The sequence below is a fragment of the Rhinolophus hipposideros genome (assembly GCF_964194185.1).
Source record: "Rhinolophus hipposideros genome assembly, chromosome: 20".
Lineage (NCBI taxonomy): Eukaryota > Metazoa > Chordata > Mammalia > Chiroptera > Rhinolophidae > Rhinolophus > Rhinolophus hipposideros.
In genome coordinates, this window is record NC_138066.1 from 48,878,878 (window position 1) to 48,903,979 (window position 25,102).

Below are 25,102 nucleotides of genomic sequence, written 5' to 3' on the forward strand. Positions count from 1 at the left end.
GCAAAGCCAGGCCTGGCCCCTGCTCTGTGGGAGGCACAAGCAGAGCTCCCCCTGCTCCCTCCTCCTCTGTCCAGAGGGAGTCCCAGGAGGTGGCTGCTGTGTCCAGCTGGGCCGAGATCCACACGGCAGCACGGCTGTTGCGAGTACCACCTGAGCGCCTGGAGGGGGCTGTCACCAGGAGGGTCATGGTGAGCTCGAGGGTCCTGGGGAGGCACGGGCCCAACCAGGCCACCTGAAGGCTTGCCGAGTGCGCAGGTGGGCCTTGGGCCTGACGTACCACGTGCACATCCTCTGCCCTCCAGGAAACGCCTTATGGCCGGGCCTCGAGATTCCTCCCCATGGAAAGCGCCATTGATGCCAGGTGGCCCTGGGGGCAGGAGAGCGCTGTCACCCCACCTGGCTCTGTGCTGCACTTGGCTCACACACCATACCCACAGGGACGCCCTGGCCAAGGCCCTGTACTCGCGGCTCTTCACCTGGCTTCTGAGGCTGACCAACTCGCGGCTGGCACCACCCCGGGAGGGAGACCACGTGGACACTGTCACCGTTGTGGACATCTACGGCTTTGAGGTCACCCCTTGGGTGGGGCCCAGCACCGGGTGCCCATCTCATCCTGCTAATTTCTGGGGACCCCAGCAGCTCCAGTTCTCCTGTGGGGGGCACTCGTGAGCTGTTTGCCTGCTTGGCTCTGAGATGGTTCAGGAGACAGCTGCACGCTCCGGAGGTGCCGCCACTCTGTTCCCCTCTGTCCAGTCTTGACATTGCCTCTGGAGAGTTCTGTCCTGCTTGGCCTTGCAGAGTCTCGCAGGAGCCTCGAAGGCAGTGGAAGACAGAGACCCTACGACGGGTTGGCCCATAGCCTCACCTGCTGTAAACGGAGAGGAGTGGGGAGAGGGAGTCCCCCACATCACCCTGACTTTTCATAAGCTCTTCACCCCAGAAGATCCCACCTCCTCAGGGCAGGAAGGAGGGGGCTAGAGCAAGAGGTGGCCCCACCCTCCATCCCTGGATGGGCACTGCTAACTGCCCCCGCCCCCGCTCCCTTCTGCTCCCCACTGTGTCCTTGGTCACCATCCCCTCTCTGAAGGGGGGGATGACATGACAAGTGTGTGTGTGTGCTCATGTGCCCTCTTGCCTATGATTTAGAGCATGTCAAAACTCTGTGCAAGCTACAGGAAGTAGGGGCTTGCTGGGATTGCTAGTAAAGTGCTGGGGGGCACAGAGAAAGAAGCCTGTAATCCCTGCCAGAGGAATGGTGACGGCTTCTTGGAGGCAGCAGCCTGGATTCTACTTATGAGGATGTGGGATACTGATGGCCAGTGAGCTAGGCCACAGGCAAAGGAGGCTTCCAGACCACAGGGCGGCTGCGACCAGGGGCCTGAAGGCTCACAGCCATGCTGAGGCAGAGGGCAGGGGTGTGGGATCCTAGAGGGAGGCCTGACTATGGCTGAGCTGGGCTAAGGCGGCCTGCACGCTGTCCAGGGCCTTTGCACTTGACCCTGTAGGCTGCAGCATCAGCCCTGGGGCACCACCCTTCCCTGAGTGCTGGGGAGAATGTACGCAGCCCTGTGAGAGAGGGATGCAGGGTACCAGGAATGTGTGCTGGCCCTCCACACCTGCCCTGTTTCCCCACTTGTGTGGGTGCCCACCTCACTGCCCATGTGCCCCCAGGCCCTGCGGGTCAATGGCCTGGAGCAACTGTGCAACAACCTTGCCAGTGAACGCCTGCAGCTCCTCTCCGTCCAGATGCTGCTGGCCCAGGAGCAGGTAAAGGGACTCGGGCATGGATGAGGAAGGGGGCACCCAGCTATTTCCCAGAACACAAGCCATCCCGAGTAAAGAAAAGGCACTGCACTGAGAGCTTTGCCCCAAAGCTCACGTGCTATGGGCTGTCTCAGTCCTTCTGAGCCTCAGTTTACTTATCTATGAAATGGGAGGACCACCCCAGCTCAGATGAGGCCCCCCAGGAACATGGGTAGGCTCCGTAAGTAGCCAAATGCGGTCTGTTCCCAGGAGGAGTGTCAGCGAGAGTTGCTGCCCTGGGTGCCCATCGCCCAGTCCCCGAGGGAGTCGTGCCTGGACCTCCTGGTCGGCCAGCCCCACAGCCTCCTGAGTATCCTGGATGCCCAGACATGGCTGTCCCAGGTGAGCCCCCAGCGGCGGGACAGGGAGTGGGGAAGTGACAAGCTGATGGGGTCCAGGGAGCCTGCCCACAGCCGGCCCCTCAGCACAGCTTGGGGAGGCAGTGGCCGCACTGGGGTCAGACCATGACTCTGGGTGACCTTGAGCAAGATGCCTGTCCTCTCTGAGGTTCCTCCAGTCCTTGCTGCAGACAGGGGACAATAGTGTTGGAGGGGCAGGGTGGTGGGGACTGCACAGAGCTCTGCAGAGCTGGCAAGGGTCCCTCAGGCCTCCAGTCAGTAGGGGCAAGCCTCGGCCCGGGTGAATCCAGTCCACAAATACTGCCTTCCACCCACCCCTGCCTAATAGCTTCCGTTACTCTCCGGCCTCTGCCCTACTTGTATTTTTATAACAGTAGTGTCCATGAGCGATTACAGCGTATTCATTGATTCTTTCTCCAGAGCTAGACTGAGCTCCATAGGGCTGGGTCCTTGTCTGCAGGATTCTGTTCGAGCGCTATGCACGGTGCCCGGTACATGGTTAGGGATTCACTAAATATTGAATGAATGCATGCATGAATGAATGAATGAATATGTGTGCCAGGAACTATGCTAGAGATAAAAAGGTGAGCAAAAATAGACCCAGTCCCTCCCTTAGAGCCTGCAGTGTAACAGGAGAGAGGTGTTAATTACACACACACACACACACACACACACAAAGTCACACTAGTATGGCTCTGTGGATGGGTGTTCAGGGTCACGAGAGCATGTGTGTGGCTTGGGCCCCTTCTGGGATCTGAAGCCATTTCAGCTGTATACCATGACCCCAGCTATGAGATGACCCCCCATTTTCCCATTTAGAGGTTGAAAATAAAAGATGAAAAAATAATGATAAAATTATTCAAAGGTCATATTTCATCAATCAATATTAATATAAATGTAATAGTATATAATAATATGAATATATTATCTATTATAATGACATTATTTTATGTGTAATATTCATACATATTTGAAATCCCTTACCAGGTAAACCCAGCATGTTGATTCATAAATTATTGCTTTTCCCGGTTCACATTTCATAAAGTTTTAAGACAACTTATCACAGGTGTCTTTGACGTCTCAGGGCCCCTTTTGGAATCACCCAGCATGGTTTTTCCAGGGCTCAGCTTTAGGTCTCCATTCTTTGAAACAGTTCTTTTCGAGTCTGTGTTGGGTGTTGAGCCGTGAATTACTACCCCAAGCCACATGTCCCATCTATGTAACATTAAGGCGGGTGTACCCCATGCATTTGTGGTTATATATTCCTTAGCCCCATAAAATAACTTCTGCCGGGTTGCTTTTTTATAGTTTCTTTGAAAGACTTGTTTAGAAACACCTGTAGGTATGAGGCCACCCTCCCAGGAGTGATTACTGGATCTCTCTTAAAGTAACCCCGTCTCCCTCCCCACCCCCCCGGCCCATTTCTTTAAAATTATTTTATTGACTGAGTTTCAGTGTGTCTTTTATTAACCGAGGAGACTGTGTTTTTCTCAAATCGTTATTTGTTGTTCAAGTAGTCACCAGGAAAGAGAGAGCTCGCCCTTTATAAGGACTCAAATATGGAGTGACTCTTCCTGTCTGAGGAAGAAGTTTGGGAAACAAAAGCAAAGCTCACCTCAGGTTCAATGCCACAGCGTGGGGAAGGGGAGGGGAGCGCAGTCCAGGCAGGGGGAGCAGCAGCATAGGCCTGAGGGAAGCCTGTCTGTCTCATCAGGCCACAGACCACACCTTCCTCCAGAAGTGCCACTATCACCATGGAGACCACCCTTGCTATGCCAAGCCCCAGCTGCCCCTTCCTATCTTCACCATTCGACATTACGCAGGAACTGTCACCTACCAGGTATCAGGGTTAATCAGAGACAGTGTGACCCTGGTGTTCCTCCCAGAGCTGAGTCACCTGACAGGTGACAGGAGTGGGTGAGAGGAGGCCCCTTCCAAGGCTTGGCCATCTGTGTGTACCTACCTGGGCCCCATCCAGTTCTGAGCCAGCATTAGGGGGTGGGGGCAGTAGAGGCTGTGGGACCCTCCAAACCAAAAAAGGGCAGAGCACGCATATGGGACCTGGCTCAGCCTCAGAAGGAGAAGTTCCACTCTCCTTCTGAGCCTCCGTTTCCTCACCTGTAAAATGGGAGTGGGAATCTGTCCTACAGATTGCATAGGTTAAATGCAATAATAACCTGAAAGTGGCCGGACAGGGACCTGGCACATACTATGTGCTCACTGAAGGGGCTTTCCCAGCCACTGCACACCTACCTAAGAGGAGAGGCTCTGAGGGCAGGGGGCCTGGTATAGAGTAGGACCCTGTGACTGGTTTCAGGTGGGGGAAGTCATGTAAGGCTTCCTGGAGGAGGCAATGTGCTCTAACTGTAGAAGGAAACAAACAAACAAACAAAAACTATCCAGGAGTTACCCAAACAAGAAACAAAACGGGTATATGGCAATTAGATCTTAAAAAAAAAAAAAGAAAAGAAAAGAAATCACATTAAAAGAAAAAAAAAGAAAAACAAAACAAGGAGATTGAATAAAAAAGACTATGAAACTGTATTGAAGGTCACAAAAGAAGACTTAAAAATGGAGGGACAAACCACGTTCATGTTGGGACGCCTAATGCTGTTCACTCTTTCCCAGGTGATCTAGAAAAGTGATACAATTCCAAACAATACCCTGATGGGGGTTTTATGGGAGGAGGAGGAGGAATGGGTTTTGAGGAAATTATTCTGAAGTATTATCTGGAAAAGAAATACATGAATAGACAATAAAATATTGAAAAGCAAAAGATTGTGGAGGAATTTGCTCTACCGGATATAAAACCATGTTTTAAAGCTCTGGTAATTAAAAGGGTATTGATAAGGTATTGGTAAGGAACAGACCCATCAATGGAACAAAATTGAAAGCCCCCAACAGACCCAAGAGTATGTAAAGAAACTAGGCAAAGGTGGCCTTAAAAATGTGGCCAAATATACAAAACATAAAATTTACCATGTTAACCATTTTTAAGTGTACAATTCAGTGGCTTTATGTACATTTACAGTGTTGGTAACCATCACCACTATCTATTTCTAGAACTTTTTCATCATCCCAAACAGAAACTCTGTCCCCATTGAAACACTAATTCCCCATTCTCCTTTCCCCCTGCCCCTGGTAATGTCTAATCCACTTTCTGTCTCTGTAAATTTGCCTATTCTAAGTGGAATCATAACACACACACACACAATTCTATTGTGCTGACTTTTGACACTAACTGTGTTTCAAGGGTTCACCCATGTTGTAAAAATCCTTCCTTTTATGTCTGAATAATACTCCATTGTATGGATGGAGTACATTTTATTTACCATTCTTCCATCGATGGACACTTGGGTCGTTTCCACCTTTTGGCTCTTGTGAATAATGCTGCTATGAACACGGGTGCACAAGTATCTGAGTCTCTGCTTTCAACTCTTTCGGGTGTCTACTCGTGTCTAGAAGTAGAATTGCTGGGTCAAAAGATAACTCTACGTTTAGCTTTTTGAAGAAACACCAAACTGTTTTTTTCATTGGCTGCACTATTTTACACCCCTACCAGCAGTGTGAGAGCGTTCCAGTTTCTCTACATCCTTGCCAATACTTGTTATTTTACAGTTTGTTTTTTGTTTTTAATTCTAGCCACTTGGTGAGTGTGGTGTCTCATTGTGGTTTTGATTTACATCTCCCTAATGATTAGTAATGCTGAGAATCTTTTCATGTGCTTCGTGGCCATTTGTATAGCTTTGGGGAAATGCCTATTCAAGTCTTTTGCCCATTTTTGAATTGAGTTGTTTGTTTTTTCCTTGTTGAGTCATAGGAATTTCTTATCTGATATGTGATACTTTTTCCTATTCTGTGGGCTCTCTCTCTCTCTCCTTCCCTCCCTCTCTCTCTCTTTGGTAATATAAACATAGCTTATTTGAGAAGATTTTTAAAATCTGAAATGCAGAGGATATGTTTTTACTTAACACTCACATTCTATGTCCTTTTCAGTGGGATTCAGTGGGTGTTCTTCCATCATACTCTTAGCAGCCATGGTGACAGTGTCATCTGACAAACCTCATCCTGACTCAGCTTGTTGGGCTAGTCTACTTGACTGGTTCAAGTTACGTAGGAAGCTCAGTGTCACCCATCTTTTGTAGGCCATCTGCTGTGGAGATTGTCCAATAGGTTTCTCTAGAAGCTTAACTTCTCTTCCTGGGCCCTGGTGGCAGTGGCAGGGTCTCGATGCCCATGGTTCCGCCGGCCTCGGGCGGCCACCTTTTCACTCTCTTACTGGTGTCTTTTGATGCACAAAAGTGTTTAATTTGGGTTTAAATCCAGTTTATCTATTTTTTTTCTTTTGTTGCCTGTGCTTTTGGTGTCATATTCAGGAAATCATTGCCAAGTCCGATGTCGTAAAGCTTTCTCCTTATGTTTTCTTTTAAGCATTTTATAGTTCCTTACATTTAGGTCTTTAATCCATTCATTTTGAGTTAATTTTTAGATATGGTGTGAGGTAAGGGTCCAACTTCACTCTTGCATGTGGATTTCCAGTTTTCCCAGCACCATTAGTTGGAGAGACAAAGGTGTCCTTATAACTCGGAGGGGAGAGGCTGGATTATTTCACAAGGGGACCAACCCCCGCACCCAGCCTTCCCCTCCTTGGCTTTCCCTCCCCTCCCCACATTGTCTCTTGCAGGTTCACAAGTTTTTAAACAGAAACCGGGATGACCTTGACCCTGCTGTGGTGGAAATGCTTGCCCAAAGCCAGCTCCAGGTCACCCTGCAGCCCTTCTTGGGTCCCCATCTCTCCACACTCTCTCTCCCCATCCTGCCTTTCTTGCCTGGACACTGTTGCTCAAAGGGCTCGCCCTCCAGCTCCCTGGCTCCCTGGGGTGGACAGCAGGCAGGGCTATGGACAGGCCAGGTAGGTGAGCTGGCTCCGCCCCTCTCTCCCCACAGCTAGTGGGCAGCCTGTTCCAGGAGGCAGAGCCCCAGGCTGGGGGCGGGCAAGGCAAACCCACACTGGTCTCTCGCTTCCAGCAGTCCCTCGACGACCTTCTAGCCAGGCTGGGCAGGTGAGAGCAATGCCCCCCACACCCAATGGCAGGGAATTGGATGGGTGGCTGATCTGTGCCCAAGTGACGCCCTCCTTCCACCCGTCAGAAGCCGTGTCTACTTCATCCAGTGCCTCAACCCCAACCCTGGCAAGGTGAGCTGCCCCAGCTCCTGGGCGCAGAGCCCTCCCACCCCTGCCCTGCCCTTCTCAGCCCGTCTCCTCCCTGCTTGTGCCCTGTCCTGCTTTCCCCACAACTTTAAGCCCTTGCCTCCAGCTGTCATTGCTCTGTCCCATGGCCACAGTTTCCAGGCCTCTTTGATGTGGGACACGTGGCAGAGCAGCTGCGCCAGGCAGGTGTCCTGGAGACTGTCTGTACCCGCAGCGCCAACTTCCCAGTGCGGGTACCCTTCCAGGCCTTCCTGGCCAGGTAAGGCTCCAGGATGGGGGCAGCCAAGGGCCCACACACCTCAGGGACAGGACTCATGAAGAAGGCCCCCTGCAGAGACTGGTAGACCTGGGCTTCCTTCAGGGTGGAGGCAGACCCACTTTCCCAGAGGCCCTGGGCCTAGCATCCAACCCTTCCTCTCATTCTCTCTCTCTCTCTCTCTCTCTCTCTCTCTCTCTCTCTCTCTCCTTCTCTCCCTCCATCTCTCTCTCTGTTCACTGCGCCTCCTCCTTTCAGCAAAACTCTCCTGGGTGACTAACACATAATAGGTGCTTTCCAAATTATTGTTGAATGACTTAGAGACTGAATAGACATCGACGGTCCTGGGGTATCAAGTGTTGGAGGGAGGTTTACACTGTGCTTGTTTCAACCTTGACTCTGTCCTCGGGGCAGGTTCCGGACCCTGGGGACAGAGGGGCAGGGAGAGCTCTCTGACCGGGAGAAGTGTGGCACCATCCTGAGCGAGGTGCTGGGAGCTGAGTCACCCCTCTGTCACCTTGGATCCACCCAGGTGTGTGTGTGTGCAGAGGGGCAGACATGATGGGAGAGCAGCGTTCTGGGACAAACTCAGGATTTGGTGTTCATTCTGGGTGAGGGGGAGATGGAGTGTGGAAGGTGTCCTGGGCACCCCAGGAGAAGGGATGATTTGGCTGGAAGGGAGGGGGCTGAGGCTTCAGGAGAAGAGCAGGGTGGGCCCTGGCCCCCTGGCACCCACACCTGGCCTGCCTCTGCCCCCAGATCCTGCTGCAAGAGCCGGGCTGGCAGCAGCTTGAGCAGCACCGGGCCCAGCGGCGTTCCCAGGCGCTGCTTACCCTGCATCGCGGCCTCCTTGCCTGCATCTCCCGCCAGCGCCTCCGCCTCCTGCCTCGGATGCAGGCCCGTGTGCGGGGGCTCCAGGCCAGGTCTGCAGGGGTGGGGTGAGGCCTGGGCCTCCTCAGGTGGTGGGGCAGGGTTGGGGAGACATAAGGTCTCAAGCAAGTCTGCCTGCCCCAGTGCCATCCCATTGTCACTGGACTGTCCTTGACAGCATCCTGCCCCTACCCATGCAGTCTGCTTGAAGACCCCCTGTCACGGGAAGCTCATGATCTGGTGAGGACACCCAAAGCTGCGGTCTTGACTCCTTGAGTGTTCTTTTTTCTGGTCTGGCCAGGTCTCTTTGTCATTCTGCAGCAGGAATGATCTTTTAAAAGCATGAGTCCCTGCCTTGGATTTTGGCCAGACTGTTACACTCCAGGCTCTTTGGACTTCCAGGTCCTATAACACTTCCCTCCCTGTTGTTACCTTGTCAACTCCCAGGCACCCTTCACAGCCTGTCTTAGTTCATTCATCCAACAGCTATTGATTGACCTCTATTTACCCTGGGCCAGACTGAGGACCTAGGGATGAACGCAGAGATAGGGTCTCCAATGCTAGCCGGGGAGTCAGATGCAGACAGTAAACCGCCTGTCTGGGGACCCTTGGCTACCCCCAAAGCTCTGAGAACAAGTGAGGGCAGTGCTCTGGACCAGGGAAGGCTCTGGAGAGGGCCTTCACCCATCACCACTACCTATTTCCAAATGTATTTGTCTCCAACAGAAACTCTGTCCCCATTAAGCAATAATTCCCACTCTCCCTTCCCTACTAGCTTATCCTATTCCCCCGTGATAACCTCCAATCGTCTTTCTGTGACTGTGAATCTGCCTGTTCTAGATACTTGTGTAAGTCAACTCATACGATATTTTCTCTTATGTCTGGCTTATTGCACTGAGCAGAATGTTTTCAGGGTTCATGCACGTTGCAGCATGGATCAGAAACTCCTTTCTTTTAAAAGGCTGAATACTGTTCCATTGTATGGACAGACCACGTTTTGTTTATCCATCCATCCGTCAGGCACAGTTGGGTGGTTTCCATCTTTTGGCTATTGTGAATGACGCTGCTATGAACACGAGCGTGCAAGTAGGTGTTTCAGTCTCCGCTTTCAATTTTTTGAGGTCTATACGAAGAGTGGAATTGCTGGGTCATATGGTAAATCTATGTTTACGTCGCTTTTTGAGGAACTATCGGTGCGTGAGGGTTCCACTTACTCTACATCCTTGCCAACACTTAGTTTCCACATTTTTAATTCCAGCCATCCCAGTGGGTGTGAAGTGGCTTCTCACTGTGGTTTTGATTTGTATTTCCCTAATGACTAATGATGGTGGAGCACCTTTTCATGTGCTTATGGGCTATTTGTGTATTTTTGGAGAAGTATCTATTCAAGTCCTCTGCCTGCTTTCTGCTTTTTAATTGGGTTATTTGTCTTTTTGTTGTTGAGTTGTGGGAGTTCTTTATATATTATGCACATTAATCCTTATTCAATATGTGATTTGCAAATGGCCTCCCATTCTATGGGTTGTCTTTTCACAAAGGATAATGTCCTTTGATGCACAAAAGCTGTAGACTTATTTTTAAATCTTTATCCCACTCGGGCTCCTTCATTGAGGAGTCTGGGCTTTCCTACATCTGGAAAATTCTCAAAGACATTTTATCTGAATGTTGTTCCTTCCAGGATTTCCTATTAGATTTTTAGTGATGTCATGTTTTTCATTTTTACAAGTTCTGCTTCTTAAATAATAACATGCCAGACTATTCTGAACACTTATCGTCTATTAATTCATCTAATCTTATCATGGGGCAGGTATTAGAAAAATTCTCATTTTCACAGATAACAAAACTAAAAACCCAGAGAGGTAAAGTAACTTATCCAAGACCACTGTGACTGAATAGGAGAAGGATGGCCCCAGATAGGCAGTTCCAGAGTCTGAGATCTCAATCCCCTCTACCAAACAGCTTCTCAGTTGACCTGTTCTTTCAAAGTGTCCTGCCCTGTTCTTTTTGCTTCCGTGAAGCACCTAGGGACTTCACTGGCCTGGGGTCAGTTTTTACATTCTTGGCTTGGAGGATTCAGGTACTGAAGGTAAGTTTGGACGCCTCCCCACTCTCCTTCCTGGCTTTCAGGAAGCGGTACCTCCGGCGGCGGGCAGCTCTGGGACAGCTGAACACCATCCTACTGGTGGCCCGGCCCCTGATCTGGAGACGGCAGAGACTGCAGGTGAGGTGTTTGGGTGGGGCTCCTGCTCAGGCACCTTGCTGGCCAAGCTGGCCAAACTCTGACAGCATCCACCCTCCTGGCTCAACCACACAAGGTCAAGGTCTCAGAGACCATTGCTGGTTGAGCAATTCCCACTTTTGTCTGCCTGGACAGAGTAGGCTGGGGCGTCCAGGAGATCATTGCCTTCCTTCATCCCTGCCTGTACCCCGGACCCATTGTTCCCTCCAGCCTAAGGTATCTTCCCATCCCCTCCAGCCCTTCCGTGGGGCACACCTGCTTCCTTCTCTTACGCGATGACTAATTTGAGGGCCATAAAGCAGCTCAAAGGTCAGTGCCCACATACTGCCCCCGTCTCTGTCGCGGGAGCTCCCTGGCTGGACTTTGTCCCCTGGGACCATTCCTTCCCGTCATCCTGTTCTCTTCATAGTGCCCTGGCAGACAGGCAGTGAGGCCCACAGCGCTAAGGCTGGTGAGGGTTCTGAGGGCTGGTGACAGGCAGTTGGCCCCTCTGGGTCTGCTCGTTCCTCTGCTGGTGTCGGGGTCTCTAGGGGGCAGGAAGGGACAGCTGAACTGCCAAGCTGGGCAGGGGCCACCAGGAGGCTCATGGTGGCTCAGTTCTTCTTGTGTCTCCCCTGACAGCTTGGGCATTGGCGTGGCTGGCACGGCGGCAGGACCTCCGAGAACACATCAAGCATGGTAGGTGGCCTAGAAGCTAGAGGGTGTCACTGGGTTATGAACCTGCTGAACTGGGCACAGCTTGAGGGGGAGCATGGCGCCCCAGGGGTGCTGGCATGGGTCCTGTCCCTCGGGGACATCTGTTGTGCCCACTGAGAAGAGACCTGGGTGACCTTGGTTTCCCTCTGAGGGCTCCTGGGGCCCTCTTTGTATGGCTGTCCGGGGTCAGAATCCTTGGTCTTCGGAGGGGATGTTTATAGGCCTGGGATAAGGAGGGACATTGGGTGCCTGTGCCCCTCGCTCAGTACCTGGTCACTTGCTCCACCCTGCCAGGAGCTGGGCCGCCTGGAGATCCCGGCTGAGCTGGCCGTCATGCTGAGGGCAGCAGAAGGTGAGTCTTGACTGGTATCGCTCTTGCCATGACCCCTCCCCCAGTCCCTCTACTGTGCAGAGGGTCTGTCCCTGTGGTCCCTCCCTCTGATGCTCTGGGCTCTCCTGAGCTCACTGCCCGGCTCCCTCTGCATGGGGCTGGGAGCTGGTGGTGATGGCTAGAGGCAGTACCAGAGTCAGGTGCCTCACCTGGGCATTTCTGGGCTGCCTCTGGCTGTCCCCAGGCCGTCAGCAGACCCTGGCCCAGAGCATCACCGAGGCCATGCCCCCGGAAGTTCCTGCTCGGCCCAGCCTGACTCTCCCCCCAGATATCGACCAGTTCCCCTTCTCCAGCTTCATCTCCAGCAGCTTTCAGGTAGGCTTACCAAGCTTCCGCTCTTCCTGGCTGACCCTCACCTCAGGAGTTAGTCTCCACCAGGCAGAAGCTGTCTATTCCTCTATCTTCCCCCTCCTTCCTCCCTCTCCTGTCACGGAGGCTGTGGATACGGCTGCATTGCTCGGAAAATGTCCATTAAATATAAACGACTCACTCTCAGGTGTTAGATCCGCGACGCTACACACCAGATGGTATTGCTCTGCCATTGAAGTAATGTCGTTAAAGCCTGCGGACCAGGGCCACTGTCCAGGCTCAGTGTTTAAAGCCTGCGGACCAGGGACACTGTCCAGGCTCAGTGTTTAGAGCCTGCGCAATGACCAGGGCCACTGTCCAGGCTCAGTGTTTAAAGCCTGCGGACCATGGCCACTGTCCAGGCTCAGTGTTTAAAGCCTGCGGACCAGGGTCACTGTCCAGGCTCAGTGTTTAAAGCCTGCGGACCAGGGCCACTGTCCAGGCTCAGTGTTTAAAGCCTGTGCAATGACCAGGGCCACTGTCCAGGCTCAGTGTTTAAAGCCTGCGGACCAGGGCCAATGTCCAGGCTCAGTGTTTAAAGCCTGCGGACCAGGGCCACTGTCTAGGCTCAGTGTTTAAAGCCTGCGCAATGACCAGGGCCACTGTCCAGGCTCAGTGTTTAAAGCCTGTGGACCAGGGCCACTGTCCAGGCTCAGTGTTTAAAGCCTGTGCAATGACCAGGGACACTGTCCAGGCTCAGTGTTGGATATAAGGAGTCAAAACTGCACAAAGAAGGCTGACTCAGTGGCTTAGGTGGTTGGAGCGCAGTGCTCCTAATGCTGAGGTCGCCGGTTCGATTCTCACATGGGCCAGTGAGTTGCACCCTCCACAGCTAAGATTGTGAACAATGGCTCTCCCTGGAGCTGGGCTGCCGTGAGCAGCCGAGGGCTGCTGCGCGGGCTGCTGTGCTGCCAGGAGCGGCCAGTGGCCAGTGTGAGTGGCTGGCAGCTGGTGAGAGGTGCCGTGAGCTGCTATGAGCGGCCGACCGATGACTGGCAACCGACTGCCTCAGTCGGGGGTGGGGAGGGAGCGCAAGGCTCCTAATACCAGCGTGGGCCAGGGAGCTGTGTCCTACACAACTAGACTGAGAAACAACGGCTTGAACCAGATTTTCGGGGTGGCAGGTGGAAGAAGGGGGGAAAAAAACTGCAGAGTATGATCCCAATTTTGTTAAAAACAATGGGGGGTGGGGACGCATGTATCTGTACAGAGAAAGTAGAACTAGAAAGAGAAAGGCTAAAATCTAACTGTGTTGTACCTGGCGGTGGAGTGTTAGTGGTGGGTTTTATTCATTATACTTTTCCGTGTTTTCTGCATGCGTGGGCATCAATTTTCTAATCAGAGCAAGCAATTAAGCTGCGTTTTTCTGATGGTTTTCCAGGCCCGTCCCTCTCACTCCCAGGGTGATGTTTCCGTGGGCTCCCCTGGGACTGTATCTAGTAGGTCATCACAGACCAGTCCCTGATCAGACGCTGTGTCACCCTCCTTCCTTGCAGGAGCCATCCCTACCCAGCCCTGGGCAGCTGCTGGCCACGCCCCTGACCCGGCTGGACGGTGAGAACCCTCAGCATGTCCTGGATATTAACAAGGTGGTGAGTGACACATCAGGGAGGGGACAGGGTGGGCCCGTTCAGGAGCTGGACCCTGGCTCCTGGGTGTTGGCTGGGACCATGGGGCCCCCAAATGTCCTGCCCTTGCCCCGCTTTGTTCTACAGATGCTGCGGCTCCTGGGGGATGGGTCCTTGCAGTCTTGGCAGGAGCAGACCATGGGCACATACCTGGTGAGGCAGGGGCAGCACCGGCCAGCGCTGCGGGACGAACTTTTCAGCCAGCTTGTGGCCCAGCTCTGGCACAACACGGACGAGCAGCAGAGCCAGCGCGGCTGGGCCCTCATGGCCGTCCTGCTCAGCGCCTTCCCTCCAATGCCCACCCTGCAGAAGCCACTGCTCAAGTAAGGGGCATGGTGGCTGGAAGCCCAGTGGGTGGGGTCAGCGGGCCACCTCGTCCTCACAACAGCCCTGTGCTTCTCCTCTGCAGATTTGTGTCTGACCAGGCCCCCAGAGGCATGGCAGCACTGTGCCAGCACAAGCTGCTAGGGGCTCTAGAGCAGGCGCGGCTGGCCCCTGAGATCACACGGGCCCACCCGCCCACCCAGCTCGAGTGGACGGCAGGATGGCGGCGGGGCAGAATGGCACTGGACGTATTCACTTTCAATGGTGATTGATACCTGCCTCTTCCTCAGGACTCCCCAGGCCCAACACAGTGGGAGCCAGCCACCCCCTCATCCTCCCTGGACCCCCTTCCTGCTTCACACCCTGTGACCCTGATCTCCCTTCTATCCTGCCTTTGGAACCCCCATGGGGATAGCAGCCCCTTCCCTTCTGGGTGGACCCTGCTGTCTCTCACTCTTGGCCCCACCCTGCATCCCCACAGAAGAATGCTATTCGGCCGAGGTGGAGTCCTGGACAACGGGGGAGCAGTTTGCCGGGTGGATTCTACAGAACCGGTATGGGGGCCTGGAGCTGGGGGGAGTGTGGCCAACACTGATCATTGTCCCGTCCTCCTCCTGAGTCCTCACCAAGCCCCCCAGCCCACTCTCCCACCAAGCACATCCTGACCCCCCCAGCCCACTCTCCCACCAAGCACCTTCTGCAGCTGCTCCTCAAGGCCTAGGGCCAAAGCCTGCTCCCCCAGGAGTGGGGTATGGGGGTTAGTGGGCAGCGTCCAGGAGTAAATTCAAGATGGGGAGCAAGAATGGAGATTATACCTATGGTTCTAATTCTAATTAAATAGACTTCTAATTCTATTTAATCAGATTCTAATTAAATAGGTGAACAAATAAATGTGAGTATCAGAGCTGATGTGTAAGTAGGAGGGTTGTGAGTTGCAGATAAGGAAAGCTGTCTGAGCAAAACTGGGTTCCTCACTCAGGTTCCCATCCCCTTCCACAGCCCCCTCCCCCTTGCCCTTTTGGGATGGTCATGTCTGGCTGATGACTCCCCTACTGCATTCCTCTGTCCCACTCAGAGGCCTGGAGGGGCCCCCCCGTGGCTGGTCTGTGTCACTGCACTCCAGGGACTCCTGGCAGGACTTGGCTGGCTGTGACTTCGTGTTGGACCTCATCGGCCAGACCGAGGACCTTGGGGACCTGGCTGGTCCCCGAAGCTACCCCATTGCCCCCCGAAGCTTGTAGGTGCTGCCCCAGCACCCCTGTCCCCAGCCTGCTCCTGTCCCTATCCTGATGTAGGTGACCCCCGCAGCCACCCTATCATACCCTGGGGTTTATAGCTGCTGCCACAGGCCCAGCCCCCTACCCCCAAGGGACAACCCCACAGAAGCTTCTACACTTTGCCTCAGCCTGGGCACTGCCCCCAGCCAAGGTAACCCCCTTCAGCTGGACCCACTGTCTCCTACAGAGCTGAAGATATCCCCCCCGCCCCTGGTGTCCAGGCCCCCTCACTGCCCCCAGGTCCCCCTCCAGGTCCAGCCCCACCATTGCCCAGCAGGAGCCACACAGGTAAGGCTGGGAGTGGACACACTGAGGTTGGCAGAATGCTGGGAGTGAGGGGTTACAGGGAGCCCCATGCCCAAGGTGGGTGACACTGACCCTCCTCTGGTCCCACAGGTGAGTCCCAGACTTCAGGGAGCCTGGATGGCTTCCTGGACCACCTCTTCGAGCCAGTCCTCTCCCCAGGCCTCAGGGTAAGTGTCCTACACATACACCCCACCCCTGCCCCTACCCCACTGGGGCTCTGCTGCCCTTCCCATCTCTCCTAGGCCTCTAGCTCTGACCCTGTGACCTGTGACTTTTGTCCCTTCAGGATCTGGAGCAAGGCTGGGCTCTGAATAGCCGAATGAAGGGTGGGGGCGCCATCGGGCCCATGCAGCAAGGCAGCTACCCCATGGGTGAGTGCAGGTCCAAACACCCACCCCTGCTCTCCCTGGCCCAGCAGCATAGGTAGGCATGGCCTGGGAAGCCCCAGGGCTGGGGTCAGAGCTCCAGCCTGCACCCCGGTGGCCCATACTCTTTTCTTTGCCTGGGGCTGGAGGGAGGCAGTTTGTGGCCCCAGGTAGGGATGACCTGGGAGGGCCCTGTTCCCTCAGTGTACCCAGGAATGATGCAGATGCCTGGATACCAGCCAGCCATGATGCCAGCACCCATGCCCATGATGCCAGCGATGGGCGCAGTCCCTGCCATGCCACGTAAGCCTGCGCTGGGGCACTGGGTCCCTTCTCAGGGAGGGACAGGAGGAGAGAGGATCCTGCTAGGGGCCCAGAGGGCACAATGGGCAGAGGGCTGCGAACTTGGTGTTCACCTGCCCTGCCCATCTGCCACACTTGCAGCTATGGTGGTGCCGCCACAGCCACAGCCCCTGCTTTCCAGCGTGGACGCAAGGCAGCTGGCGACCCAGCAGCAGAATTTCATCAACCAGCAGGCGCTGATCCTGGTGAGGGTGGGCAGGGCCCCTGGATTGCCTAGCAGGGACAGGTCTGTGGGGCAGGGCCAGGACAGCTCTTACTGGCCCACCTACTGGCCCTCCCCCTACAGGCCCAGCAGATGACTGCCCAGGCCATGAGCCTATCCCTGGAACAGCAGACACGCCAGCGCCAAGCCCAGGCCCCTGGAGCTGCCTCCTCGACCACAACTCCAGCCATCTCCCCCAAACCCAAGAAGTCCCCAGCCCCCCAGAAGGTGCCAGAGTGTGAGCTGGAGCCGGTGGGTGTCTGCCTAAGGGGGAGGAACAGAGACCCGGCCGAGGGTGGGGCCTAGGAGAGGGCAGAAGGCTCCAGGGCTGTGGGGCTGGGAGGAGTGGGAAGATGCAGAAAAGATGCCATTGGGCCTCAGTCCCCGGGATTCAAGGGGTTCGCTGTGAGAGAGGTGACTTGGCTGGCAGGGCTGCTCCCTCACTTTCCCTTTCTGACAGCAGGAGACCTCACAGGAGACCTCACAGGAGACCTCGCGGCCCAAGAGCTTCCAGCAGAAACGGGACTATTTCCAGCAAATGGGTGAGGGAGCCTGAGGTGGCAGGCCTGCACAGAACTCGGCCACCGCCCCAACCTAGCCAGGGGACAGTGGCGTGCACTCTACTCCCCTGGGTCAATGTGGCCTATCCAGGATCACAGATGGTCAGGCCAGGTGGAGGCTGACAGACAGGGCCATCTGGTCACTTACAGGGCAGCAGCAGATCAAGGTGAGGATGGTAAAGCCTCCGGCCAAGGTGCAGATCCCCCAAGGGGAGGAGCAGGAAGAGGAGCAACCGGAAGAGGCGGAACCCAGCACAGGTGGCGGGGCGATGGGCGAGGGCCGGGCTTTAAGGTTCTGTACAGGGTCTCATGTGTTTCCTGTCCTCCTGGTCAGTGCCGTCCCCTCCTCCCCACTCGGTAGTGAAGAAGCCAGTGACACGAGGTAGGGCCAAAGCTGCACAGGAGGCGGAGGCTGAGCCAGCCCAGGAGGCGGTGCAGGGCGGGCCTGCGATGGTACGCAGCTCCGACCCGTCATCCAGGAAGGCAGAGCCCAGCAGAGAGATACGGAACATCATCCGCATGTACCAGAGCCGCCCAGCCCCTGTGCCTGTGCCTGTGCAGCCGTCCAGGTGGGCCTGGGGGTGGCCAGCGCTGCCCGCTCCCCAGGGAGTCACTCTGGAGACTCCTGACCTCTTCCTTCTCTCAGGAGGCCCCCCACAACTCTCCTGAAGAAAAACAACCCTAAGGATGAGGCTCTGGCAAAGCTGGGGATCAGTGGTGCCCGCTCGCCCCCCTCGGTGAGGCCCGTCCCATCTCGTCCAGGGCATGGCTTCTCGACTCAGGAGTTCAAGACTCTCAGGGGTCAACTTGGCCTTCCCCCAGACACAGCCAGTGTGTGTTCCCTATGCCTCCACAGACGGTGTCCCCCAGCTCAGGGAAGGGTGCCCCACCACCTGTGGCCCCTCGACCCAAGGCCCCATCGAGGTTCGGGACCTCCAACTCCATCAGGAAGAAGCAAGAGCCCCTTCGGGAGCTGTTTGGCCAGACCCCACCCACTGCCCAGGCACCCCTGCCTCCACCAGTGCCCCCACTGCCTCCACATGGGGACCCGGGGACCCCTTCAGCTGAGCCTCGTGGTAAGGAACCCCACATCCCCACACAGTGAGCTTCCTTGGGACGGGGGTAAGATTCCTAGCAGCCTCTCGGCGCTCATGGCTGGGGTCAGCTGCTCGGGCTTCTGGACTTTGGAGCCGCAGGTGAGGCGGCTTCCGCATTCCTGCCCAGGGCAGAGCCTGGCCACCCCTGGAGCCTGTCTGGCACTGAGGGACTGTCACATACAGGGTGTTGTCCTCGATGTGGACCTGGAAGCTCCATCAGGAACTTAGTGGCCTGGCTGACGTGGTCAGGGAGGGCCCACGAACATCAGGGACAGCGGGGAAAGTCCAAGGCAGGAAATGGAGGCAGGAGATGGGACTGTGGGTGGGAGCAAGGCAGCAGAGGCAGAGGCAGCTGGGAGGTGAGGGTCTTCTCTCTCCGAGCCCCCATTATTCCAACGTTGGCTGCTCTTGCCCTGACGGTCCCGCCCCTCCGTCTGCCAGGCCGTATGGAGCCCATGGGGGACGAGGGGACCTGCACCCAGCTGCTCGTGCCCTCTGGCAGTGTGAGCTTCTCCTACGCCAATGTGCCCTGGAAGCTGTTCCTACGCAAGGAGGTGGGCATGAGGACCAGGCCATAGCCTGACCTCTCTGGGCTGGGGAGAGGGCGGCAGGCTGTGGGAGACACAGCCTCAGACCCCAGCCTCTGCTCCCCACACACAAACACTGGGGCTGCCGCCCCACTACCCACCTCCTCAGGCCTGGTTTTCTGTCTGACCTGGGAGACAGAGGTGGGGCAGGAGGGGGCTGGGCAGGGGCACCATGCCCTCTCTCACTCTCCCATGCCCTCCTCCAGGTCTTCTACCCCCGGGAGACCTTCAGCCATCCCTACAGTCTCAGGCTCCTCTGTGAGCAGGTGAGAACCCAGCCCACCTGCAACATGTACCGACAGACTGTACCTACACCTGGGCCAGGCAACCACCAGTGTGAGGGGCCCATTAACAGCCAGCGCTGATGGGGCATGCGCTGTGCTTTGAGCCCTGGCTTCCTTTCTGTAACCCTCACGACATCCCGACGAGTAAGGACCATTGCTGGCTTATAATGAGAATGAAAACCAAGGTGTATCAACAGAGGCTGCAGCACATGGCGGGTGCTTAGTAGTGCCTGTTCCTTTGCCATCTCTGGATGCTCCCAGGACTGCCTGTCTCCCAGATCTACAGTAGCCCCCACCCCACCCCAAGTTCTGCTTCAGGGAAACTTATCTCCACTGACCGAGTAACAGCAGGCTGTTAGGGGAGGCAGGTGGGACCCTGGGCTTGCTGCTCCAGCCCCACCCATGTGCTCCCTGGCTTTTCCCCTGAGTGTAGCTGCTTCTGAGCTGGGCAGTGGCACCAGGACCTGGTGGTGACCACCTGGCTCTGTCCCCAGATCCTGAGGGACACCTTTGCCGAGTCCTGCCTCCGGATCTCCCAGGACGAGCGGCGCAAAATGAAAGACCTGCTGAGTATGGTCCAGGGACCCTCGGTCAGAGAGCTGGTGTGGGGGGCTGGGCCTGCCCAGAGGGAGCGAGACTGAGGACAGTCTGGGGCCATCGCTGCCCACAGGAGACCTGGAGGTGGGTCTGGACTCACTTGTCACCGCTGAGGACAGTGTCAAGAAGCGCATTGTGGTGGCCGCTAGGGACAACTGGGCCAATTACTTCTCCCGCATCTTCCCTGTCTCGGTCAGTGAGGTGGGGGTAGGGCTGGGATGGCAGCACCCCAGTCTGGATCCCAGCACTGCAGCCTGGGATGAGGGGTGAGGGGTGGGGGAGAGGGGGCAAAGGGAAGGACAAAGAACAGCACTGGCCCTGAGCAGCCTCAGGGCATCTTGGGTGGTGGAGGGGACCCAGCAGCTGGTTTGTGGCGCCCCCTTCCGGGCAGGGCGAGAGTGGCAGCGATGTGCAGCTGCTCAGTGTGTCCCACCGCGGGCTGAGACTGCTCAAGGTGACCCGAGGCCCCGGCGTCTACCCCGACCAGCTGAAGACTCTCTGCTCGTACAGGTGAGCCTAGGCTGTGGGGGTGGGGGGTGGGCTGGCGAGGTGGCCCTCAGCTCACGCACCCACCGTGTGCAGTTTTGCTGAGGTGCTGGGCGTGGAGTGCCGGGGCGGCTCCACCCTGGAGCTGTCACTGAAGAGAGAGCAGCTGGTGCTGCACGCAGCCCGGGCGAGTGCCATCAAGGCCATGGTTGAGCTGTTCCTGAGTGAGCTCAAGAAGGCAAGCGGAGCTGGGGGGTTGCCCGGGTCGGGGCCTCCACCAGTGCTGCATGGCGCCCTGTCTGGGTTGGCTCGTCGTGGGGCTGTCAGCCAAGCTCCCTCATGCTGCCTAGGGTGGGGTTGGGAATTCCGGCGGTGTCCCTGGAACTCTGGGGTGCTCGGGTGAGAACGAGGCCAGTGGAGGGGGGCAGGTGGGACGGGCAGGATGAGGGTCACAGGCGGGCGGGCTGCCCCCTCGCCCGCTCAGCCTCCTGCCTGCAGGACTCCGGCTACGTCATCGCCCTGCGCAGTTACATCACTGACGACCGCAGCCTCCTCAGTTTCCACCGTGGGGACCTCATCAAGCTGCTGCCAGTGGCCACTCTGGAGCCAGGTATCCCCAGGGGCGAGCAGGACGATGACACAGGGCGGGCAGCACGTGGCGGGCCCTCTGAGGGGCGGGGAGGCCAGGCTGGTGAGGGCCATCCCTGGATGCCTTTCAGGCTGGCAGTTTGGCTCCATCGGGGGCCGTTCCGGACTCTTTCCTGCCGACGTCGTGCAGCCAGCTGCTGCGCCAGACTTGTCCTTCTCGCTGGAGCAGAGGAACGGCCGCAAGAGTCAGCTGCAGTGCAGAGAGCCAGGGCTGGCTCCAGGGGAGAGGGCGTCGGAGGTGAGGGAGGTGGGAGAGGCGGACGCAAGGCCTACCTAGGAGTCAAGGAAGGAAAGGGCTCGCATGCCCCAGAGCAGCAAGGACCACCCTGCCGCTTGGGGGACAGAGCTGAGGCCGCCCCTTGGCTCTCTCCCAGTTTCTTGCCTTGTCTCCCCAGCAAGACTGTGAGCTTCTTGCGGGCCCGGCCTGCGTTGTCCGCCCCTTGTGTGTCCCTTGTGCTTAATTCGGTGCTACCCTAGAAGATGCTCAATAAAAGCGCTTGACTTTCCTGAGTTCTGCTGGTGTGCTCACTACAGCTGTCCCGCCCGCCCCTCTAGGGTTGGGCTGCGGTGGGGGCTGGGACAGGGCCTCTGGACAGGCTGGTGGACAGTCGGGTAGCACCAGGTCTCCTGTGCTCCCAGGGTCCCACCCGTCCTCAGAGCTGGGCTCACAGTGACAACTCGGAGGCCAGCAGCCTGCCCTTCTCTGTGGCCTCTGCCTCCCTGTCTGCGGGCTCCCACAACTACACCATGCAGGAGTTTGCCCTGCAATACTTCCGGAAGCCCAAGACCTTGTGAGTACGCCAAGCCCAGCCCTCTGTCCGCAGTCTCCCTCAGTGGGCCTCCCTGCTCAGAGCCAGCTGGCCAGTGCTCTTAGCACCCTCCCTACATAGCCTGGGATGTGGCCAGAGGACCAAGCATGCAGGCTGTCTTCCTCTCTGCCCCCTCAGGCTGGACCAGGCAGGTGGAGGGGCTAAAGGGAAGGCCATGGCCAGCCTGGTGCAGTACACCAAGGTAGGGGGACAGATGGGGGGAGTCGGGCCAGTGCACCTGCCCTCTGGCCCCCATGGGCCCGACCCCCAGCACAGCCTCTTTGGCTACAGGTTCCCATCCAGGAATCGCTCATCAGCCTTAGTGATGAGGACACCAACAGGAAAGCTGTGGGAAGCTTCCAGGGTGAGTGGCCATCCTGGGTCCCCATGTCTGCCGTGCCTTGGACCTAGGCGCCTGGTCACTATCTCTCCTTGAGTTTGCAAACTCACGGTACCTCTGTGGTGGTTCCTATGCCGCCATAGCCCTCATCCACTTCTACTCCTGCTTAAGAGGTTGTGGGTCGTGTGGAGTCTGGGCTGGAAGGCAGGGGTGGTTCCACTGTGTTCCGTGGGGGACTGCAGGCACCCACAGAATCTGAGCCTGTCACCTCATTGGTGAAGCTGAGATGGCTGCTCTGCCTGGCTCACACACATTTTGAGAGCAAGGCAGGAGATGGCAAGGGAAGGCGCTGTGGGGTGAGGGCACAAGCCAGGCCGGGCCCCCAGCCCAGCTGCCCACACTTCTCATCCTGCCTGCAGCGCTGATGCAATTTATGGGGGACCAGTCTAAGCCCCGGGACAAGGACGAGTTGGATCTCCTCTATGAGCTGCTGAAGGTGAGCAAGAGCTGTGTGTGCTGGACGCTGGGCGTGGGGGGAGACACCGTGAGTCAGTCCTAAGCGTGCCTTCCTTTGGTCACTATTCATTTGAATCGTCCGAAAGTATTTATTGAGCGGCTACTATATGCTGGGGGCATGGCAGTGAGCCAACCGGGCTAAGTGCCCACAGAACTTGCAACCTTGTGGGAGGGGACAGTAAACTATGGTGCAGAGTGTGTGGGAGTGAGAGGTGCCATGGGGAATAAAGCAGGGAAAGAGGCTGCTGCAGTGCCGATGGCTTGGTGACAAGGTCGCACTGGAGCAGAGACCTGAAGGAAGCAAAGGAGGTAGGCCTGTATGCATTGGGGCAGCTCAGGTGGACAGAGAGAGGGGCAGGGGTGAGTCCTGATGAGAGGGTAAGCCTTAGCACCCGCAAGGCCAGCACAGCTGGAGCCCAGCCAGCTAAGGGGAAGTGAGGATGCAGCCTGAGAGGGCGAGTGGGTCACGGCCTTGCAGACCATTGACAGGACTTGGGTGTTTTCAAGAGAAATGTGGCTTGTTTCCCGGGGTCACTCTGGCTGTTGCTTGCTATTCTGGGGGCGTAAGGGCAAAAGATGGTGAGTGAAATGATCCCAGGTGAAAGGCAGTGCTGGCGTGGGCCCAGAAGAGGCAGCAGAAGGTAAAAGACTCAGAGCAGTGGGCTTGTAAGGAATTGCTTGTGGGGTGTAAGGGAGGGGTCACGGATGCCACTGAGGCCTTGGCCAGAGCAGACTAGAAAACGTGTTTGATTAGAAAGCGTGAGGGAGGAGCAGGTCCGGGCTGGTGGAGGGGTTTCAGACAGGTGAAGCCTGAAGTCCCAGACTCCCAAGTGGAGGGCCTGGCATTCAAGGCAGAAGTTTGGGCTGGAGGCAGGCACCACCAGCAGATGGAAGTAGCTGAGAGCATCAGGGAGCGAGTGTAGGCAGAGGCCCAAGAGCACTACAGCCCTCAGAGGTCAAGGAGATAAGGGGAGCCAGCAGAGGTGACAAAGACGGGCGATCAGAGAAGGCGGAGGACAGGCCAGCGCGGCCTAGAAGATGAAGACAGTGGTTTCCAGTGACCAGTTATGCAGATGCTGCTGAGTGAGACAAAGCTTGAGAGATGACCACCGGGCTGTCACCTTGACTTGGCCCCCAGCCCCCAGCCCTGAGCAGGATTTCTCCCTGACTTCAGATCCCATCACACAACAGCTCTGCCCACCCTCACTGCTCTTGCCCTTCCCGTCCCCACAGCTGTGTCGCGAGCAGGAGAACCTCAGGGATGAGATTTACTGCCAGGTCATCAAGCAGGTCACGGGACACCCCCAGCTGTGAGTGTGGGGGGCGGGCGGGGAGGACCCAGCTGTGAGTGTGGAGGGCGGCGCAGTGCTGTGGGCCAGCAGGCTGAGCGCAGGCTCTCTGCCCTGCAGGGAAGTCTGTGCTCGAGGCTGGAGTTTCCTCAGCCTCCTCACCGGCTTCTTCCCCCCATCAACCACGCTGATGCCCTACTTGACCAAGTTTCTGCAGGATGCAGGCCGAAGTCAAGGTGCCTATGGGAGGGGCTTCCAGGCTGGGGACTCAGCTGCTTGGGGAAGGGTTTGAAGATGCTTGTGACCCCAGCCTGGCTCCTCCCTGCAGAGCTGGCCCGGACCTGCCAGGACCACCTCCAGCGCACAGTCAAATATGGGGGGCGCCGGCGGCTGCCCTCGCCGGGTGAAATGCAGGCTTTCCTGGTACTGGGGGTGCAGGAGGCTGGGCGTTCTGGTATTCCCTGATGGGGGAGGTGAAGCTGGGGCTGCTCTCTACCGATGGACTGACCCTACCACATGCCTTGGCAGAAAGGGCAAATGGTCCACCTGCTTGTAATTCACCTGCCCGGGGGTGTGGCGTACAAGACCAATATCCGGACCTTCACAGTAAGCGCAGGGCCACCAGAGGGCCTGGGGAGAGGCAGGGAAGCTGGGGGCATCCCTTCTGGGGACCCTCCAGCCCCGGCCGTCATGGCCCTGTCCACATGCCCAGGTGGCAGCAGAAGTGCTGGAAGAGCTGTGCGGGCAGATGGGCATCCTGGACCCCGGAGAAGTGCAGGAATTTGCCCTCTTTGTCATCAAAAGGGCAGGTGAGCCACATGGCCAGGCTGGATTCAGGGTGCCCACGAGGGAGGCGGTTCCCACGCTGGGGCAGCAGGGCTGCGGGCGGGGCCGGCCCGGGGCGGCAGGGCAGGCTGCGAACCCCTGCTCCCTGTGCAGGTGAGCTGGTGCGGCCCCTGTGGCCCCACGAGTACCTCAACAGCGTGGTGATGGACCAAGACGTGAGCGTGCACAGCCGGCGGCTCAGCTGGGAGAGCCGGCTGCACTTCGATAATCCCACTTACATCAGCACCCACTACAGCCAGGTCAGCCCCACCTGGCCCTGGGTGGCTGCGCCGCTGGCCTTCGCCCCCCCCACCTCGCCCACGAGGCCCAACCTGGGCGGGGGACCTCCAAGCCTTGCTCCTCCCAAGGAGAAAGGATGGTGGCAGAAGCTGGTCGGGGCTTTAGGGCACAGCAGTCCCCTCACT

At 56.9% G+C, this 25,102-nt stretch overlaps 1 protein-coding gene across 1 annotated transcript in view; it reads left to right on the top strand.

Annotated features, from left to right (window-relative positions):
- MYO15B (myosin XVB) overlaps positions 1–25,102 on the top strand; it is a gene marked incomplete at its 5' end in the record, with an annotated part of 32,072 nt that overhangs the window by 5,196 nt on the left and 1,774 nt on the right. Inside the window, 50 exon segments of the mRNA XM_081028041.1 lie at positions 75–188; positions 303–361; positions 438–570; positions 1,672–1,767; positions 2,014–2,145; positions 3,877–4,002; positions 6,847–6,924; positions 7,110–7,225; positions 7,314–7,359; positions 7,509–7,633; positions 8,045–8,162; positions 8,390–8,553; positions 10,628–10,721; positions 11,361–11,417; positions 11,730–11,787; positions 12,011–12,141; positions 13,671–13,766; positions 13,890–14,125; positions 14,212–14,390; positions 14,608–14,680; positions 15,202–15,363; positions 15,591–15,691; positions 15,800–15,876; positions 15,996–16,080; positions 16,279–16,377; positions 16,519–16,622; positions 16,724–16,891; positions 17,103–17,181; positions 17,350–17,457; positions 17,534–17,768; positions 17,849–17,936; positions 18,056–18,275; positions 18,738–18,850; positions 19,090–19,149; positions 19,662–19,737; positions 19,838–19,956; positions 20,156–20,274; positions 20,347–20,488; positions 20,749–20,860; positions 20,970–21,136; positions 21,538–21,689; positions 21,846–21,909; positions 21,999–22,071; positions 22,467–22,543; positions 23,797–23,873; positions 23,973–24,088; positions 24,181–24,275; positions 24,381–24,458; positions 24,565–24,661; positions 24,792–24,937. Coding sequence (XP_080884167.1) covers positions 75–188; positions 303–361; positions 438–570; positions 1,672–1,767; positions 2,014–2,145; positions 3,877–4,002; positions 6,847–6,924; positions 7,110–7,225; positions 7,314–7,359; positions 7,509–7,633; positions 8,045–8,162; positions 8,390–8,553; positions 10,628–10,721; positions 11,361–11,417; positions 11,730–11,787; positions 12,011–12,141; positions 13,671–13,766; positions 13,890–14,125; positions 14,212–14,390; positions 14,608–14,680; positions 15,202–15,363; positions 15,591–15,691; positions 15,800–15,876; positions 15,996–16,080; positions 16,279–16,377; positions 16,519–16,622; positions 16,724–16,891; positions 17,103–17,181; positions 17,350–17,457; positions 17,534–17,768; positions 17,849–17,936; positions 18,056–18,275; positions 18,738–18,850; positions 19,090–19,149; positions 19,662–19,737; positions 19,838–19,956; positions 20,156–20,274; positions 20,347–20,488; positions 20,749–20,860; positions 20,970–21,136; positions 21,538–21,689; positions 21,846–21,909; positions 21,999–22,071; positions 22,467–22,543; positions 23,797–23,873; positions 23,973–24,088; positions 24,181–24,275; positions 24,381–24,458; positions 24,565–24,661; positions 24,792–24,937 — 5,640 coding nt within the window.